Raw genomic sequence first — 19,480 nt, forward strand, 5'->3', positions numbered from 1 at the left:
CTCAAATCCAAAACTGGAAACCTCTTTGTTCATCTCAAAATGATATGACACATTGGTATCTGGGATCTCTCTCCTTATCACTTTTCAGTTAAATAATTACAAGCACCCTATAACTAATCTCTACCTGTTCTCAAGCTTCTTTAATCTGTCTCTATGTTGATGCCCAGGACTTGTCTAAAAGCACAAAAGTAATCATGACATGTACTTTGTTTAAAATGTCGGGGCAGTAAGTCCAAAATCTTTCACAGACTCCACAACTTCCTAATCTGGCCACTGCCTTGTTTCCTAGTGGTGCAGGCTGTCTTTTCCTAGTACTGCAGTCTCGCCAGCAAGTGGTTCAAACTCCCTGTTACTCCTTGAGTGCACAGTCAACCCCCTCTTGAGATCCACAGCAACTATTCTTGGCCCTTGATACTTTTCATCTGACCTTCAATTCAGCTCTGATTTGCTTCCTCTGTAATGCCCTTTCTCACTCTTCCCACCTTGGTGAGTGCTGCTCCTGTACTTACATTGTAACCACAACACAGGCTCCATTAGACTTTGTGTGACTTGGTTATCTAGACAACTACTGATTTTCCTGAGGGTAGTGTAGTTTGAATTTCATAAGTTTTTGGTAAATAGGCTTAAACAACAACAACAAAAAAAAAATTTCCAATTTCAAATCTTTTTTTTTTCAAGTGACAGAAAGTTATAAAATTACAACTGGTCCACTGGTTAGTCTTAGTTGAGCTACATAAGTGAGCAGAGCTATAAGTACTCAAATATGTGACTCCAATAGCACCACCAGCATTTCCATCAGAGGTAAGCACTAATACAGGCCTGCTTCCTTCAACAGACCACAGACTACAAAGCCCAGGTCTAAACTCCTAAGATAAGAGGGCCATGCATCTGCTGGATTTGAATTCAGCTCTCAGTAAAAGTTTCACTTTACAAAATGATCAGGAAAGCTTATGAATCTGGCGTTTTTCTGAAGGAATAGATCACAGCTTTTTGTCAGTTCTCAGAAGACCCCTTGACTTCAACATTATTAAGCATCAATGACTCACATATATGAAGCAAATGCTGAAAAGAACATGTTGATAGTTTTATGGGGAAAAAACTAAAAGAAATATTTTAAATAATGTATATGCTGTATTTTAAGTTCAGCAAAGTTAGTCTAAAATATTTATATGCCGATTATTAGTATTAATTTGATATCTCCAAATTAAGTTACTTAAAAGTTCAAAGTCAAGGTGTTCTGAATCTCTGAGTGACAGAAAAAAATAAAGAAATAAACAATGGCAGGTTTAAGAGCTATACCTTCTCACAGCTGATGTAGAAAGCTAAAGTCTAGTACAAAAAAGGCCAAAGCATGCAGGAAGTTATTATCGACCACCATGGTGTAGATTTAGGTGAACTTACTAAAGAAGGGTAAAATGAAATAGGCAAAAGAAATAAAATAAGAGAGTAACTAGAAATCCTCACTCTTCTAGCCCACTTGTCCAATAGGAACAGATGTCTATGATGATTTTTATGCCACTTTACATTCATAAGCATAAGCTCACCTAGAAAGATGTCACAGGTGAGAACACTTGATGACCTCTGAAGGCAGCTAAGAATTCAGGGCTGCAGATACAGGGGTGGAGTACTTGCCTAGTCTGCACAATACCCTGAGTTCAATCCTACAACTAGAAAAAAGGACAGTCTAGATCTAAATACCTTAAATCCATAAATTATCCAATTACAATTTTGTCAGAAAACAGCACAATGACCATGCTCAACTGTAGTGAACAGTTGGTCCAAGTACAGGAACCAGGTTCAAACAAAGGCCTGCACCTGTTTGTGCTGTGAGAGAGACAAATGGGAAACCCTCAACCACAACTGACCGAGTGTGGCTGGAGGACCACAGAACTTCGAGGGAGATGTGCTTCCATGGAGAGGCTAAAAAATGATGATTAAATAATATGCAAGGAACCCCTATGCCTGTTAAAAGAGGCCTTCTGTTTCCTTCCTTTAAAGATGATGTTGAAAATGAGTGGCCAAGCCAATAGGTGATGCTTCTGATAGAGATGCAGAGGCGGAGAGACACTGAGACCCAGCTAATCCAGTTCATTCAAATGTCCGTGCTACCGATCGCTGCTACAGAAGTGCTACCATCTGTGTCGAAATGACTTTACATACACCAATATTAACTTGGCCCTGAACAGTTTCTAGCAAGGTTTTGTGTGTTTCTAATCTCTCAGTCTTCTCTCTCTCTCCATCTTCCCTCCTTCCTTTCCTCCCTCCCTCTCTTCTCTTCCCCTTTGGTCTATATATAAATACTTCAAATGACCCCTTCTAAAAGTAAACTACCATAATCACTGTCCTCAGCACCCACCTCAGAGGCCTCACGCCATCCTCTGAGAGAAAACAAGCCATGGGAACAAGAACTGGATGCCCACCCTAAACCTACACACAGCCTGGCACCTTCTCTCATGGCCGAGCAGCAGAGATGGACTTCCCTTTAATGCTTGTACAATCACACTCTTCTCCAACCTCCACCTCTAATTACCCCCTTTGTAGTACCGACCTCTGCTTCTCCTCCACTCCTCTGTGTAAGCCCCAGAACTACTACCACCTCTCCATGTGCAATGAGAGGATCCAGTCAGAGTGACATACTCTTCCAGGTGTTGCCCCTTCCTCTCACCACAGCTGAAGCTTTGGAACGGACTCAGTATATCTACCATTGGCCACTTCCCAAGCTCTGTCCGTCATGTCTCAATCCAGTACTCACTGGCTGCTCCTCCTTACCTGTCTTGCACAGTCAATCACTAGTGACTGTTCACTGACTCCTAAGAGGACATATTCACTCTCACTGCTTTACCTCTCCAGCACTAAAGATCCAGCAAGCTGGCTTTTTAGTTCTAAAAATCTTCTCTTATTTTGGCTTTTCTGTCACAAACCTTACAGGTTTTCCTTCTACCTTTTGAGGGACTTTATCTTCTTCATAGCCTCCTCTTCCTCTCTGTCCTTAAATGTTAACTAAGGACGCCAGTTTCTATACAATGAAAATCAATATCTATCTATATCTCTCTCTCTCTCTTTCTCTCTCTCTCTCTCTCTCTCTCTCTCTCTCTCTCTCTCTCTCTCTCTCTCTCTCATTTTTTTTTCAAGACATGGTTTCTCTGTGTAACAGTCCTGACTGTCCTGGAATTGACTCTGCAGACCAGGCTGGCCTTGAACTCACAGAGATCTGCCTGTCTCTGCCTCCTGAGTGCTGGGATTAAAGGTATTTGCCGAAAAACCAAAAAAAAAAAAAAAAAGGTATGTGCCGCCCAGCAAAAAAAAGTTTTTGAGACTTCTTTTTATTTTATATGTATTGGTGTCTTCCCAGTATCAGTTTCCTCTTAGAACAGGAGTTAGAGGCAACTGTTAGCTCCCACGTAGGTGCTGAGGATTGAACTCAGGTAGTCTGGAAGAGTAGTCAGCGCTCTTAACCACTGAGCCATCTCTCCAGCCCCCAGCACTTCTCTCTTTATTCACAAGGAACATCGTTCACTCCTCTTCCTCTCCTTTGAACAGCAGACCCTACAACTGCCTTATCCAACATGTCCTGTTGGAATCGTGTACTCCTCAGCGTGCCTAAGAAGCTCCACGTGAGCAAACCCGGCCTATGTCTCACTGGCCACAACCCTCCACTTGATTTGCACCGCAGCTCACACCCTGTCTCACACAACCACTCTACTCTGCCCCACATTATGTCTCTAAGGGCTTTGCTGCTTCTGGACTTAATCTAGCTCCATCCATTCTCTACTTTATGGAGCTAGAGTGATGCTATGAAGATACGTGTAGGAATATGCTACTAACATGATTACTTTCCTACTTAAAAATTTAACCTGCTTTGTCTTTATAATATATTCAGACTCCCCGATCTCTAATCACACTATCACGTCAATTTCCAATACGCTGAACTGCTTTCAACTCTTCCTGTAAACCATTATTTTTCTTCCCTTGACCGCTAGATCCTTGCCATAGTATAGTTCATTAAAACATTTCCCTTTTCTATTTCTCCACACCTCTTTGGTTATCTCTTTATATATACTCAAGGCCTTGGCTTCAACAGCAACTCCTCCAGTTGATGGATGGAGTGTATGTCTATCAAGTAATCTTCATATGCCACATAAGACACTTATTTCTTGTTGCCCATTGAACTACGTACTTTTCCCAAAGACTGCAATCAATAAGAACGTAGCAATTTGTATGTTTTCTTTACTGATGTATCCAGAGTATCAAATGTATTGCCTGGCACTCAATAAATACAAGTCATTTACTGAGTTTGCTGACAATATGCAACAAACACATTTTACTAGGTTTGCAAAGAGACGTTTGCTCAAAGCCTCATGAGTAAATAAAACTTTTTAAAAATTGCTTCCACTATATAACAGAAATAAAAAGAAATGTAAAAGTAGAATAGGCATTTCCTCAAGGTAAAAATTAAAAAAAATCTCTTTGAACAGTTCAAGACCTGATGATCATTATATCAAGAAACAGGTTCTCATGAATATGCTCTCCCATCTCAAGAAAAGACAAATTCATCTCAGTACCTGATCACTATAACTTATCCCCTTTGTGTTCAGTTCTTTGTTAGATGAGCGACTCTTTTGTAAGATGTGACTAGCCTAGTGTTGATATGTCAACCGGATCACCATCTCCTGCCTGCACTGTTCCCAAGAGAAGAGAGTTCAAAGAACAAAGTGGGTGGTCAGCACAACAACATGGGTGTACTAATTTAGTCTCCTGACAACCTGCAGCCCTCTTTACAGAAAGCAATCTTAGAGCCAGTGAGTGAGCAAAGAGCCAAGAAAAAGTGCTGTCCTCATCTGCCACAGAGACACAAAAAAGGAGACTGCTATGGAATGTATTGTACCTTCTCCAAGTCAGACGTGGAAGTCCTGACTCCCTGTGTGGTGGTATTTTGAGTAGTCTCTGGAAAATAATCACATTTAGCTGACATCTTGAGGGTAGGACCCTCGTGATGAGATTAGCTCCCTTGTAAGAATAAATGCAGATATTTTGCCTTCCCTCCCTCCCACCTCCACGGAAGGATAAGCTGTCTATGAGCCATCAGGACAGGACTCGTTAGGAACCAACCACATGGCACCCTGACCTTGGACTACTGTCCTCTAGAACCATGAGGAAATAAGCTTCATCCTACGGTTTCTTATAGTAGCTCTCCATATGAATGGAATTCCACAAACCAGCTCTAATTCCATTTTGATTCAACAGTAGTATCTTTAAGTCAACACAGGAATGTTGGTCTTGAAGTTTTGTTTTTGTTTTCAAATAATACCTTTTAGTTGACAATTTTAGAAAATGAAAATCAAAACAGGAGCAAGGGGGCATAAAGAGCTTACTGGAATGCAGTATCAATCAAGGGAAATGAAATAAAATGATACTTACCACCACCAAGAATGTAAGAATCCTGGCGGCTCCCCCAATGTGATGTTTTTTTCCCATCTTATCTAAAACGAATTTAAAAAAATATTAAATACTTTTCTTGTAGTACTTTTCCCCCACACATATTACCAAGCAATGCTGTTCCTCATTTAAAATCCTAAGTGATTTTAAGTTCTTCATCATTTTCATGTTATTCTTTCTTCAGGATTTCCAAGTACTCTTTTACATAGTAATTAGAAGACTAAATGGGTGTGTGAGAAGATGCCACCATAACTGTCTTGAATTTGCTTCTCACCGCTTCAGTGATCAACGTTTGTGTCTTGGTGCTCCAAAGGTCCGTGACTGGGGAAGTGTTAAGTTCTCACAGAGCAGCTCTGGGAGGAGAATGAAGGGAGGAGGAGGGGAAAGAGTTGCTAACGCTGGGGCTGCTCCATGGGGCTGCTCCTCCAGCATCGATGACTGAGGATAGCAGCTGGCTCCACTGTTTCCAGCAGAAGCAGGCTGGTTTCTTCCTGACCTAAGATGCACAAATAAAACGGAGCAAAACCTCTCCTCCAAGAGCGGTAGGTAGTCCATGAGGTTCCCTGAGCTCCTCAAGTCACTGAGGCCAGGAAGCTCACTCTTTCCTTAGAGATCAAAAATACAGCCACGGAAACTCTCTTACCCATGTTTTTGTAAGCACAGCCTCTTTGGTTTCATCTTTCAGTCCTGATGACTGGTTATGGAAAGGAATGATTCCATGTAAACATATCACTTCAATGTTCCTTCCATGCTTTTTAAATGAAACAGTTTAGCTATTTTCCTATGCTTCTGCTGATATATTTAGTGTGGTTTTAATTAGTGTGTCTAGATCCTCATTGATATCACCAAGCCACAGCACTTCACAAAAGAATATTTAAATTGCATTCCTTTTAAGCAGAATGAAGCATAAGCATTAGCAATGTGAACCCAGGACTAGTTAAGACTCTTCTTTGCCTCTGTTTTCTCATCCATAAAATAAGCTAGTAATTACCTACCTAAAAAGGGTTTTGAGAGGATTAAACTGGTTAGTACCTAAAGTCACTTAAAATAGTGAGTACAGAAGTAGTGGTAACTGTTAGCTGTTGAGTAGTCTGCTCTTATCCTGAAGACATTCTCACAAAAAGTTGATCTAGCATCATTTTCACCTATACCAAAACAGTCAGAGACAACATCACACAAAAACACTTATGTGTTTAGGTTTATACTAAACAAAATTAAACTTACTCATCACAACAGTGTAAAGTACCTTTGTGGATATCATATGTACAACCAGAGAAGAGAATACAGTTGTAACCACAAGAGGACTGAAACAGAACCTCAGCCTTGAGGAGCTTCCTCCGATGGGGAGGCAGTCAGCAGGTGATCACAGCAGAGCCTGCTCTTGGAGATAAGTGGACATTGGACTGTGGGAACTTTGGAGGGTGAGCTTTAAACCAGTCTGCAGAGGGCAGGGAAGGCTGCCCAGAGGAGCTTCCTCAGTGCAGAGCACTGGCACCCGTTTCCCTCCCTACATCTCCCCCCGACCCTCTAACACCCAAGAGGAAGTGACTGTGCATCCCTGCGTCTCCCCGACCCTCTAACACCCAGGAGGAAGTGACCACGCATCCCTGCGTCTCCCCCGACCCTCTAACACCCAGGAGGAAGTGACAGCGCAGTACCCATGGCAATTACTGCAAAAGCATTATAGTGTCCTGCTTGATTTCAGCAGGAAACTTCTGGAACAAGCTGGGTAATAGCAAGCTTGATCCAGACAGAGGAACGTCTCTGGGGAGGCCTCTGCTGAGGAAGAATTCTCAGACTTCACCATCCAATCACTCATTCTTCCTCCACAGCCACATCAATGGACCATGGCTGTTTCTAAGCAAAACTCTACACAAATGCTTGCGATCCTTCTGTTGTAGTTAAAGCTGTATTCAGGAAAACAGAGGGAAAAGAAGGCCACTCTCCTCAGAGCTGGAGAAATGAAGGGAAGTCTACCTGGACTCTCCACTGAGCCTTGAGTGGTGATCTAAAGCACCTGTGACAGACCAGCATCCTGTCCTTCTGCTCGGGGAGGAAGAGATGAACATTGGTGCTCTTTCCCAGCAGTCCCCTGGCAGATGCTCAGCTACCTGGTCAGCTTCCAAATACAGACCAGCATCCTGTTCTTCTGCTCGGGGAGGAAGAGGTGAACATTGGTGCTCTTTCCCAGCAGTCCCCTGGCAGATGCTCAGCTACCTGGTCAGCTTCCAAATACAGATGTGTAGGTTTTGGAGTGCTAGATGACTTAAGGGGTACCTCACTCAGACTGAAAACATACAGGCCATTGTTTGGCACCACACTGGAGAACAAAGTCAGGTTCCTTTGTATTTTAAAGGGAAAGGTTTATAATTCTGGTTTGGCAATTACAAACCAATGGAGAAGATTAAGTATGACACACTTAAGAGAGCTCCCACACAGTGGGAGGGCAAGAATAAAGTTGTAAGAGAGAACACTGAGAGATGTGACTAGATGAGTATGCAGGAACCAGATCAAGGGACATTTTGAGACTCAATTTAAACCAAAAAGGTTGAAACGTCTGGGAGAAACATGGGGAATATTCTTCAAGACACTGGGGTAGGCAAGAAGGTTCTGAATAGAACTTCATTAGCAGAGGAATGAGCCCCAAGTATCACAGGCTGGGGACTACATGATGTTAAAATGAAACCATCAGTACAGCAAACAGCCCACAGAAAGGGGGGAAATCTTTCAGCTACACTTGAGACTGGGGCTAACATCCAGACTGTACAAAAACAAAAACAAAACAAAACCTGCAAAAATTAAATACCAAGGAACTAAAACTGCCAGTCAACAAACGGGCTAATGAAATGAACAGACAGTTTTGAAAGAAAGAAAGACAAAAGGCTAATGACTATTTTTAAAGTGTTCAACATCTATAGTCATCAGGAAAATACAAATCAAAACTACTTCAAGAGATCATCTTAGCAGCCATAATGCTATCATCAAGACATTTCACAACAGATGTTGGGGAGGATGCAGGGGCAAGAGACCCTACTCACTGCTGGTTGGAATGCCAATTAATAAGCCATTATGGATATCAGTTTGGTTCCTCAGAAAGTTAAAACTAGACCTGCCACATGACCATGGAGTGGTTATTCCACTCCTGGGGGTGTGCCCAGAACACTGTATTTCTTTCCACACAGATATCTGCACTTCTCTATTTCCTGCTCTATTTCCTATAGCAAGGAAACATAACAGACAGACAGCTATCAGCAGATGAATGGAGAATAAAAATTAATAAAGAAAATAAGGCTTTTGATGTGAGAGTGTGGGGAGGGGCTAGGAGGAGCTCCAGGGCCGGCAGCTACGAGAAGCTGAAGGAAGGAAAAAGAAGAGAGAAAGTAATATACTTCTATTTCAACTAAAATAAATGCCAGATAAAAACAAAATTGATTATTACTCAGGTATAAAGAAAAAAATGAAATCACAAAATTTGCAAGAAAATGGATGGACTTAGAATGTATAGTATTAAACAAGGTCACCCAAATTCAGAAAGAAGAAAAAAATGGATGCTCTCCCTCCTATGTAGCCTATAATGTAAACACCTGTAAGTGTGGAGCTACTTTACCATTCAGTATGAAAACACAGAAGGGTAATCAGGTGATTAGGGGGGACTAAATCAGATAAAGGACACATGAGTCATGAAAGAGATACAAAGCTAACAGTTTCTGTAGTCTCAACTCTGTCGTGTTTTTATTTATATAATGGATAAGTACATAAAATGTACATGAGCGTGCAAAAGCAGAAGCTAAGCCCCACAGCTTCAGAATTTAGAACTGAGCACACTTTTTTTGGGTCCCTATCTTAGTCTAGAATTCTTAAGTACATAAGGTGTAAATGAACTGGAATTTTAAAGTAAACAACTAATGTACTACCAACAAAATAAACAAACAAAATGTAACAGCAATCTTAAGAACGCTAAATACTCAAGCAATCAATGAAGTTAGGAGACCAAATGTAAACAATAAACACAAACACATCATATAAATGTGAGGTAGATTTTAATTTGAATTCCCCTAAGTAGTAACATTTTTTTATAAACTGTGCATTTTTGTCTCCTTGTATCTGTTAATTTCAGTCCCTCATATCCTTTGGTTCATAAACACTAAGGAATATTACTTAACTAATATTGATGAGAAATAAAACTCTGATGTCCTATAGATATAATTTAGTTGAAAATATTTTTGTTGCTCTCTCAACCTTTTGCCTTACCAGATCTTTATGACTTGTGTCTTCATTAAAGGGCATAAGATCATAAATGTGCCCCAAACACACAAATATTCTGAGCACTGGAATTAGCCCTATCTTACAAAGAACAAGGTTTTCAAAATACTGTTCTCATATTTCATGCCAGTTCACCTTGGCTTTGCATAATATGCTCATGAAACAAAACCACCACTGTTCTTACTAATAACAGAAAGTGAAATGCCATGAGGTCTCAGTGCCAGGCGCACTGGAGGTAGGATTAGACTCACGGTCCAACCTGCCCCGCACACCCGTCACCACGCAGTCTCCTAACTGAGCGACCAGCCAATCAGAAGCTCTTTCAGAGACAGTGGACTCTGAGATGCTACAGTATGTGTTTTCCTGATAGAGTCTTGTATCAGAAGAAGCCTGGAGATAATCAGCAAGGGTTTTAAAGCACTACATCTTATTATTCCATAAAGAATCCCAAATGCATCACATGTATCACTGCTCTCAGCCTGGTAACATATTTACTAGAAAGTGACCAGAGTTCATCTTTCCCATGTCAAATTAGAGTTCTGTACCAGAAGCAGCTGACTTCAGACTACCAGACAAAAAGAGCCTTCCTTTTACCATTACTGAATGAACAACACCTGAAGCCAGGAACGTTCCCATAGCCAGTGATAGCGCTACTTCCAAATTGTCACTAGCCACGCAGGGCTTATCTATGGAGAGAATGAAATCCTCTCACAAAGGGGCAAAACGGATTGGGGAAATGAACACCAGAAACAACCTAAGAAAGAAATGTCAACAGCAAATGTAATTGCAAATTTTCATACCTATACTCCCAGAGCAGCATGAGGCCATTACAAAGAACAGGCTGTATCTCCATGGAAAAGACATGCTCTCCTAGTTTGACAAGTTGAAAGAACAGCATGTACAATAGGAAAATGTTCTGTTTGAAAGCAAAGGGGGGGGGGGGGGTGTGCAGAGTTGAGTGTGTGTATACAAAACACATCACACCAAATTTACAACTATCTTCTGGAAAGGGGTAACGGAAGTCTACCATTGAAAAATTACATTCATTTACGCATTTGTTGTTTAGCTACCATATATTAATAATTAGCGGCATGGATAAATGGCCAGAACGTACTCATATCAGCCAACACGTTTGTTCTAAATGCGGATCTTCGGTTCACTGAGGGCTCGCTGTGGGCTCCAGGCTTTTCTCTATGCTTGGACAGCATCTATGCCAACAAGTTCTCTGTCTTGACTGGCTTTTCCTTCTCTGACACTTTTTCCTGATTAAACATCATATCCAGCTCTCTTCCTATCACCACAGGCCCAGCTAGAATCTCTATACACCTGGAACTTCCATGCAGTTCTCAAAACCTTTTCTTCTGCCATATATTGGATTTGGGTCCATGTCTGTGAGGATGCTGGCTCTATCATGTAATCTAGTGTTTATTTTCAGCATTTCTAATAAGCTAAGAACCAAACACTGAGTCATGAACAAAATACACATGAACTGATGTTTGGCTTATGGTGTAAGGACAAGTGATGTGCTTGTTATCTCACACAACAATGCTCCAGGAATCATCTCATAAATATGGTCAAAAAGCCTAATCAAACATCTCATGAAAAATGAAGGGTGTATGTGTATAAAAATACAATACATTTTCATTTGAGGAAAATTAGAAAATAAATATTACCAATAAAGGAAAACTTTCAACCATGTGTAGTTATTGTTTTTATATCAGAGATTTTTAATCTGGGTCAATAACTGGGTTACAAGATTAGTAAGCCTTTAACAGTTGGCAAAAAAAAAATGATACGTATTTTTCTAAGGTAAGGGCCTATTTACTATTCATCAGGTTCTTAAGAGTCTCCAATTTGGCCGGGCGGTGGTGGCGCACGCCTTTAATCCCAGCACTCGGGAGGCAGAGCCAGGCGGATCTCTGTGAGTTCGAGGCCAGCCTGGGCTACCAAGTGAGTTCCAGGAAAAGGCGCAAAGCTACACAGAGAAACCCTGTCTCGAAAAACCAAAAAAAAAGAGTCTCCAATTTAAAAATTAAGAACTGTCTCAATCCCCATAACTTTACAAAATAAATAAATAAAAATTGTCAAGTGTATAACATTTTACATCTTTACATATTTTTCATATACATACGTTTAAATATATATATGTATTACATTTAAGCATTTTTTTTTTGCATTTGCAAAATACAGGAAGCAACCTGAATGGTCATCTATAGTGGGCATCAAAAAATAAAATAGATCATGAAAGATTTCAGAAAATGAAATATTCTACAGGCATAAAAAGAGAATTATGACATTTTTTAAATCAATAGAACCCAAGTTTCTACACCAATGAGAAAAAATCCAAGTACTGAACAATATGGATGATAAAAGTCCATGTCAACAACCAGAAACTAGGTATGCATACCTCTACTTAACTTTTCGTCTTTGCATGCTTCTAACTAGATATACTGTTACTTGCCAGGCATTGTGGCTCACATTTATAAACCCAGCACTCAGGTGACTGAAACAGGAGACTTTCCAGGAATTTGAGGACCACTTTAGCTAAATGGCAAGTACCAGGCCAGTCAGGGATGCTGCCAAGATTCAGTCTCAAAAACTAAAACCAAAAGAAGTCAACAACAACATAATAAATACACACCCTCAAAGCATACTGGTACACATAGTTTACCCATGTCTTAGTTCCAGCTACCTCCCTATATACACCATTCTGTATTTAGGGATGGGATTCTGGAAATGGCATTTCATTACTTAGTTCATTGCTGGGGGCTAGCTTTCTGTTGAGCTCTGCCTTCAGGAGATGCTAGCAGGACATCACGAGCAGGCAGGCCTGTGGCTCCAAAAGTGAGCAGCTGACAGTTCTGGACATCAGCAACACCTATACATAGGGATAGGGGTGTGTGTGTGTGTGTGTGTGTGTGTGTGTGTGTGTGTGTGTGTAGACAAGAGGTCAGTATTGTGAATTCCCTTGAAATTGTCCTTTAGGTATTTCTCAGATAGGTCTCTGACTGAGTCCAGAGTTCACTAATTGACTACATATACTTGCTGACCACCAAATCCCAAGCACTGGGGTACAGGCGAACTCTGCTGAACCCAGCTTTTGATGCGAGTCAAAACTAGGGTATGGACTCTGGTCCTCATGTGTGTAATAAGCACTCTAGTAGCTGATACATCTCCACAGCCCCACTAACAACACTTCTCTGAAGCTCTGGTCTCACGGCACCTTTCCAGCAGACCTATGCCCCTTCAAGAATCTACAAGTGTACCGATAGGCCTCAAGCTCATGGTTTCTAAACTTTTCTATGTTTTCCTAAATTCTCTCACACTTTTAAAATGTGTACCATTAAAAAAAATTTTAACAACATAAAGGATAAAACCAGTTCCTGAGTGAATATCAGGGGTATCTGATTCATTCTCAAATAAAATGCCTGAGATTTCTAATCTAGAAAGACTATGGTGTTCCCTCTAATTTCTAAGGTATAAGTATATGCACATATCAAACTAAATGCAAATAAATGCAAGTGAAATAAAAATACTTAAAAGTTGAAACAAAAGAAACTTAACAGAAGGAAAAATCTGACCATGCTTTGAAGTGAATAGTCTACAACTATGCTGTTCTGTTCACATATGGCTCCCAGATTTCAATTCAGCTAGCTAACATTTCCCAGTTGTCCCTGCCACATTGCAAGTTCTCCACAGTCAGGTGACTGTTGGGAGCCTTACCAAATGGTCCACACTGGCAGCCTTCCATGAGCAGTCTCATCGGACAGCACTGATTTGCTTTAGAAGGAAGACGAAAAATACATACATATATACATACATACATGTATACATATGTGTGTATGTACATATATAATTTTTATTGGGAAACTCCTCAATGGTTCTTTGCTGTTTTTTTGTTTTTGGTTTTATTCTAAAGGTCATTAGAAGGTTATGAAAGGAAAGACTTCCCAGTATTCTGTGTAACAAAAGTTTTAAAAATTACAAATGATATCTTGAAAAGAAGTGCAAGATATCTAGGAGGATTTGTTTTAATGACAATATGGAAAACTGCAAGGATTCAACAAGTCAGAAGGCAAATTGCAGCTCAAGAGAACAGCTAGTGGGAAATTCTCTGTGGCAAGAGAAAAACAAAAAAAGAAAGGCAAAAGACCTAATGTAATTATGGTCTTCACCCTTGTGACCAACAGAAAAACCATCAGAGGCAGTCAGATTTCTGACGGCTTAGGTCAGGAGCACTTTTTCAAAGATTAAGGCCACCTGAGTGGCTGGGCTGATAAGAGACACACCTTGCTTGTCCAAATGCCATGGACACAGCTTCAGCTTTAACAACCATGTAAGTGGAAGAAACAGTCAAGCACAGTAATCTTCACTCAGGAGAACTAATTAACATCATGGTCATTATAACTTCACTGATCCTGAAGGAGAACTTGAAAATATAAAGAAGTGCCTACTTTGCATTGAACCTGAGTGAAAACATTAGACTGAAGTAACTATTTCAATCCTTTATCAGAATACTCAATCCAAATAAGTCATTCTGCCTGTTTTAAGTTTCTTGTGTAACAGTTCTGAGTGAGGTAAAAATCTGGGGATACAGGAGGGAGGACTGACAGGACACGAACAGTCACATACAACTGAACTGCTCAAAAAGTCATTTTACAAAGGGCACCCTCTAGCTCTGGGTGTGTTCCAAGTAGAGTGAGGCGTGGAAGCAGCTCTGAGGAGGGGGCCAAGCTCTAAATACTGCACTCACTCACTTCTCTCTTCTGTCCTGTCTACAGTCAGGGGACAGGGAACACGGACATCATAGCATAGACTTGATGATGCTGTTCTTCTATTTTAAACTGCCACAGGCTCTTTCATCAAGACGGTAGTAGGAAAACCTCCTACCCAAGTATGTACTGGGCTTCCTGTGTGGGCCCCTGCAGGCTGCAGTGACCTTAAAGACAGGGAATCCTGAGAAAGCCTTCCTAGTGAATGATGACATCCAAGTCCTTTAGGTACGTAAGAGGAGAAGGGTTTAGGCAGAGTAACACAACACTGAGCACTGCCCAGAAGACAGAGCCTAGTGGTCTATACAGCAAACACAAGCAATTAGATATTGCAGACACTTACAATGTGAGGAGATAAAAAGAAAGGTACTGAAATATAACCAACTGAAATGATCAGGAACTCCAGCGTGTGCTCAGCAAAGTGATATCACAAACACACCCCTGGCTTCCATTTGGAAATTCAGAACACTTAAGAGAATGTATGTTCTATATTTTTAAACAACTATAAATATATAAATCTAATGTTTTTCGTTGTGAAGACTCTATACCTAGGGAGACATCCTCCCTCCTTCCCGGAACTCTTCTCTGATGGTGGACATGCACTGTAGACAGTGCTAGGCATCACAACAGTTTCTCTCAAGTATATCTTGTGCTTTGACCATGTGCTCCACCCCACCCATCTACCAGTCTACTTCCTTACCCAGCCTCCCTTCTGCTTCCAGTGTGTGTGCGTGTGTGTGTGTGTGTGTGTGTGTGTGTGTGTGTGTGTGTGTACACTTTTATGTAACCTACAACAAGTCTAGGATCTGCAAATGAAAGAAAACATGATATAACCTTTCTCAGATTGGTTTATTTTACTCAATATGATGAGCTCAAGTTGTAGCTATTTTCCTAGAAAATAGCAAATTTATACTTTTTTATGACTGAATAAAACTTCACTGTGCATATTACCATATTTTATTTATTTATCCTTCAATTTATGGACATCTAAACAGGTAGTGTTATAATAAACATGGATGTACAGCATATCTGTGGTGCACTGACCTAGAGTCTTATAGGTACAGATCCAGACGGAGTTGTGCAGTGGGTCATACAGTACTTAGCTCTGTGAGAAACCTGTGGAAGTGATCTCCATAGTCACTGGAACTGTCCATAGCTCCCCACTAGAATTTTTACCCACATTCTCACTAGAATTTGTCTTTAGCCACTACAGGGTGAGACGGCACTTCAGGGTAGTTCTAGCGTGCATTTCCCTGATTGCTAAGTATGAGATGGTTTTCTTATTATTAGCCATCTGTGCTTCATCTTCTGAAATAGACATCTCATTAGCTCGTGTATTGATAGAGGTGTTTGGTGTTGAATGTTGTTGAGTTCTCCATACACTCTGGCTGTTAACTCTCTGTGAGATGTCTAGCTAGGAAAGACCTCTCCTGGGTGCGGGTGTCTGCTCACTTGAATGCTTACTGTACAGCAGCTCCATCACCTCTTCTATCCCACTCAACAATTCCCAGGTTTTATTACCTGAGCTGTGGAGTTTAAAAAAAAAATCCTTATCTATGCCTATGATTGAATTGTTTTCCTGATACTTCCACGCAACGGCGTTTCAAGTCTCATATTAAGGTCTCTGACACACATCTGCAACTGAGTTTTGCAAAGAGTAAGAAGAATTTAGTTTCATTTCCCTACGTATGGAATCAGACTTACCAGCAATATTTGGAAATGCTTCCTGTTCTTCAATCTATGTTTTCTACATGGTTGTCAAACATGTAAAACCGCTTTAGGGGTTTAATGTTTGGGTGCTCTATTTCATGAATCTACGTATCTGTTTTGGGGCCAATACTACACTGTTTTTGTTATCACAGACCTGTAATATAACCTGAGACCAGGTGCCTGAATGTCTCTAACGCTGTTCTTTTTCTCAAAACTGTAACCTGGGGTTTTATGTGCTCTCGTGTGAATTTCAGCATTCCTTCCTATTTCCGTGAAGAATTTTGTTGTATTTTGATCTTCATTGTTTCTGAAGATCATTCTTGATAATATGGCCATTTTTCACTATACTGATACTGACAATCCATGAACATAGGGAGTGTTTTCTTCAATTTCCTTATTTGATATTTATGGTGGTTTGAATCAGAATGGCCACCACAGGGTCATATATTTGAATGTTTGGTCTGTGTGTTAATGTATGCACTCGTTTGAGAAGAAAGGAATCACAAGGAAGGCATCCCTCAGGCGAAGCAATACCAGCAATGGGTTTCCTGCACACACAAGTGTAAGACCAATGACCGTAGAAATAACATGGACAATTTGATTTTTAGTTCCATAACTCATTAACTTGTGTGACCCCAAGTTAGTCATGTTCCAATTAATGAAAGGGCAATAATATGATGTGTCATGCAAATTTCTTAAAAGAATTTGAAATAATAAATATAATACCCCTTGATACATGATATGCCTACTACACAACAGAATTCAACATCCTCATTATCCTATCATAATGTAGATTAGAGAAGAAAAATTACGAGTTCTATTGTAAGGAAGCTCAGATGCAGAGCTGGAAGAAGTAAAAGAGGAGCAGACACTTGCCTGTAATGCCAGCACTCAGGAGGCTAAGGCAGGTGTGATGGCAAGTTTGAGGTCAGCCTGTTTCCAACAACAAAATCCAACCAGAACAGAGAAGGAGAGAGAGAATAGCAGGAATTTGAACTAAGATTTTCAGAAATGTTTCAAAACAACCAACTCTTATTCATGTAAAATAAAGACAAACAAATCGACGTTATCAAAACTTACAAACAAATGCTAACATGTTAGAAATAGGTGCAGGAAGGAAGCTTAATGTGTACACACATATACGTGTCCATGTGTGAGCATGCACAGGTGTACCAGCACTTATGAGCATCATGGAATTTGTGTGGAGCTCAGAGGACAACTTAGAGGGAGTGTGCTCTCTTCTTCCACAATGCTGTCCTGGGGATCAAACTCAGATCATCAGGCATGTCAACAAGGACTTTTACCCAAAGAGCCATCTCACTGGCCCTCATCTACATTTTCTGGAGACAGACCCTCTTGTGGCCTGAACTTTGAGGAGCAGGCTGGGCTGGTTGGTCTGTTTGCCTCTCTTCACCTCCACGGTACTGGGAATAGAAATGCACACCACCACAATCACATTTTGATGTATGTACGTTCTGGAGATTAAACTAACAGAGGCATCTCCTCGGGCCTAGTGGAAGCTTCTAAAGCAAATTTGCTTTCTTGACTATTATTGCCATGCTGAGATAACTTTCTAAGGAAGTAAATGGCTTGAAAAGTCTCCTAGAATGTTATTGAGTTGCACAGAGAATGTGTTTTGTGATACTAAAAATGCTTAACCTAAAAATCTACAAAGATTATATTATACAAAATGCTACCTGAGCACTTACTATATAACAACTTTCAAATCATCATTCTGTATATTTTTCATTCATTTACATAGCAAATGTAATGCAAAAATACATAAAACATACCTCTGATAAAAATGTTTGGGCCGATTTCTGAGCTCCTACATGGAGCAGATATTCATATACGTAGAGCGCTAACCTGGAAAACAGACGAGACATTCACTGAGAGGAGAAGATTTAAGATGTTTATCCGTATCATTCTACATATAAGACATTTATACACTAGTAGTGAAAATAAGCCTTTGCCCACGCCCTTTCAATGAGAATGTGTCTATATTCAGAAAGAAATTTAATTATACCAATGTGTTGTTTTTTAGAAAAAAATAACTACATATTATTCTTACATCATCTCACTTACTCAAATATTGTTATACTTAATATAATCAATAGTTTAAAAATCAAAAATTAATAATTCCTGAATCCCATTTTAAGGTAAAATTTTCTTTCATTAGTAAAATAAATGAATTTAATTGACTGGCTTTTATTACCTTTGACCTTTTTGGTGGACACTATTGTTAACCCACCTATGTATACATCCAGCTCAAAATGTGTTTCGTATCAATGTTAACATTTGTTTAGAAGTTTCTACCTTCTACTTAATCTTTCATTTGCTTATTAGACCAATCAATACTTTAGTTTAAAAAGCATTCAAATTCACCAGCTAATCGGAGTATCATGCAAACTTCAAAGTTAATATATTAATCATTTGGGGACTTAAAGAGTTTAAAGGTTAACACAAAATTATATATAGATTTATTACTCAAATACAAAATGTAGAGTGTGTCATATATATTTATACTGTTCTCCGTATCTTGTGGATTCAGAATTTTTACACTGTACCATGTGGTTCGATTTCAGTTGATCTGTTAAGATGTTATTCACAAACCCAATGAATTTGAGACAGTATTTTAATGATATATTGGACAGATGCCCAGATATCTCACAACAGTTCAGCTTCCACTGCAGTATATTTACCAATATTGAACCAGGTTTACCGTAAATAATGCAATGTAACAATAACCACAATTCTGTATGGCTACACCACTTTTCTTGCCAAGGGAATTTTGATTATTAAAGATTGATGGCATTTGCCAAAGTGATAATGTTCTTCATTCCCATGAAAACACACCAAGCATCTGTCACAAAAAAGAAAATCCTGTTCAAATTAAGTTGTTCTGTCCATTTAATTGCCTCTCCATTTCAAGTCAACAAATATTTTGCTGAGACCCACTAAGCACCGCCGGTAGACATTCACGAAGTGACTCACAGATGAATGTATGCCAGTGGCAGTGAGTATACAGTACAATTGAGAAGGAAGAGTTCCTCCAGTGAGATGGCACTCTTAGGACCGCATCGCTCCCTTCCCATGCATGCATGATGGACATGGCAGCTTCTTTCAAAAGCCATACCTCACAGTGGAAGTGTGGCTCACCCTGAGCACACCACTGGAAATACAGGCATTGCAATGTGCCTCTGGTTTAAACATACATTGCTGCTAGTAAATCTGAACACCCATTAAGCACACATATCTTGCACACCTTGACTCTCCATAAGCCACACAATCATATGATT

The 19,480-nt window shown here is 40.0% G+C and overlaps 1 protein-coding gene across 6 annotated transcripts in view; it reads right to left on the bottom strand.

The window, feature by feature from the left end:
* Positions 1–19,480, bottom strand: part of Ssbp2 (single stranded DNA binding protein 2) — a 266,155-nt gene that overhangs the window by 161,651 nt on the left and 85,024 nt on the right. For 5 of the 6 annotated variants that reach the window (XM_052743609.1, XM_052743611.1, XM_052743608.1 and 2 more), the window contains exons 2-3: positions 17,975–18,047; positions 5,419–5,480 (exon numbers count right to left, since the gene is read on the bottom strand). In XM_052743609.1, coding sequence (XP_052599569.1) covers positions 5,419–5,480; positions 17,975–18,047 — 135 coding nt within the window. Of the gene's footprint in view, positions 1–5,418; positions 5,481–17,974; positions 18,048–19,480 lie in introns of those variants that run through there. The other variant, XM_052743613.1, reaches the window with a different exon arrangement.

This window comes from Peromyscus californicus, unplaced genomic scaffold, assembly GCF_007827085.1.
Source record: "Peromyscus californicus insignis strain IS unplaced genomic scaffold, ASM782708v3 Scaffold_18__1_contigs__length_77618521, whole genome shotgun sequence".
Taxonomy (NCBI): Eukaryota; Metazoa; Chordata; class Mammalia; order Rodentia; family Cricetidae; genus Peromyscus; species Peromyscus californicus.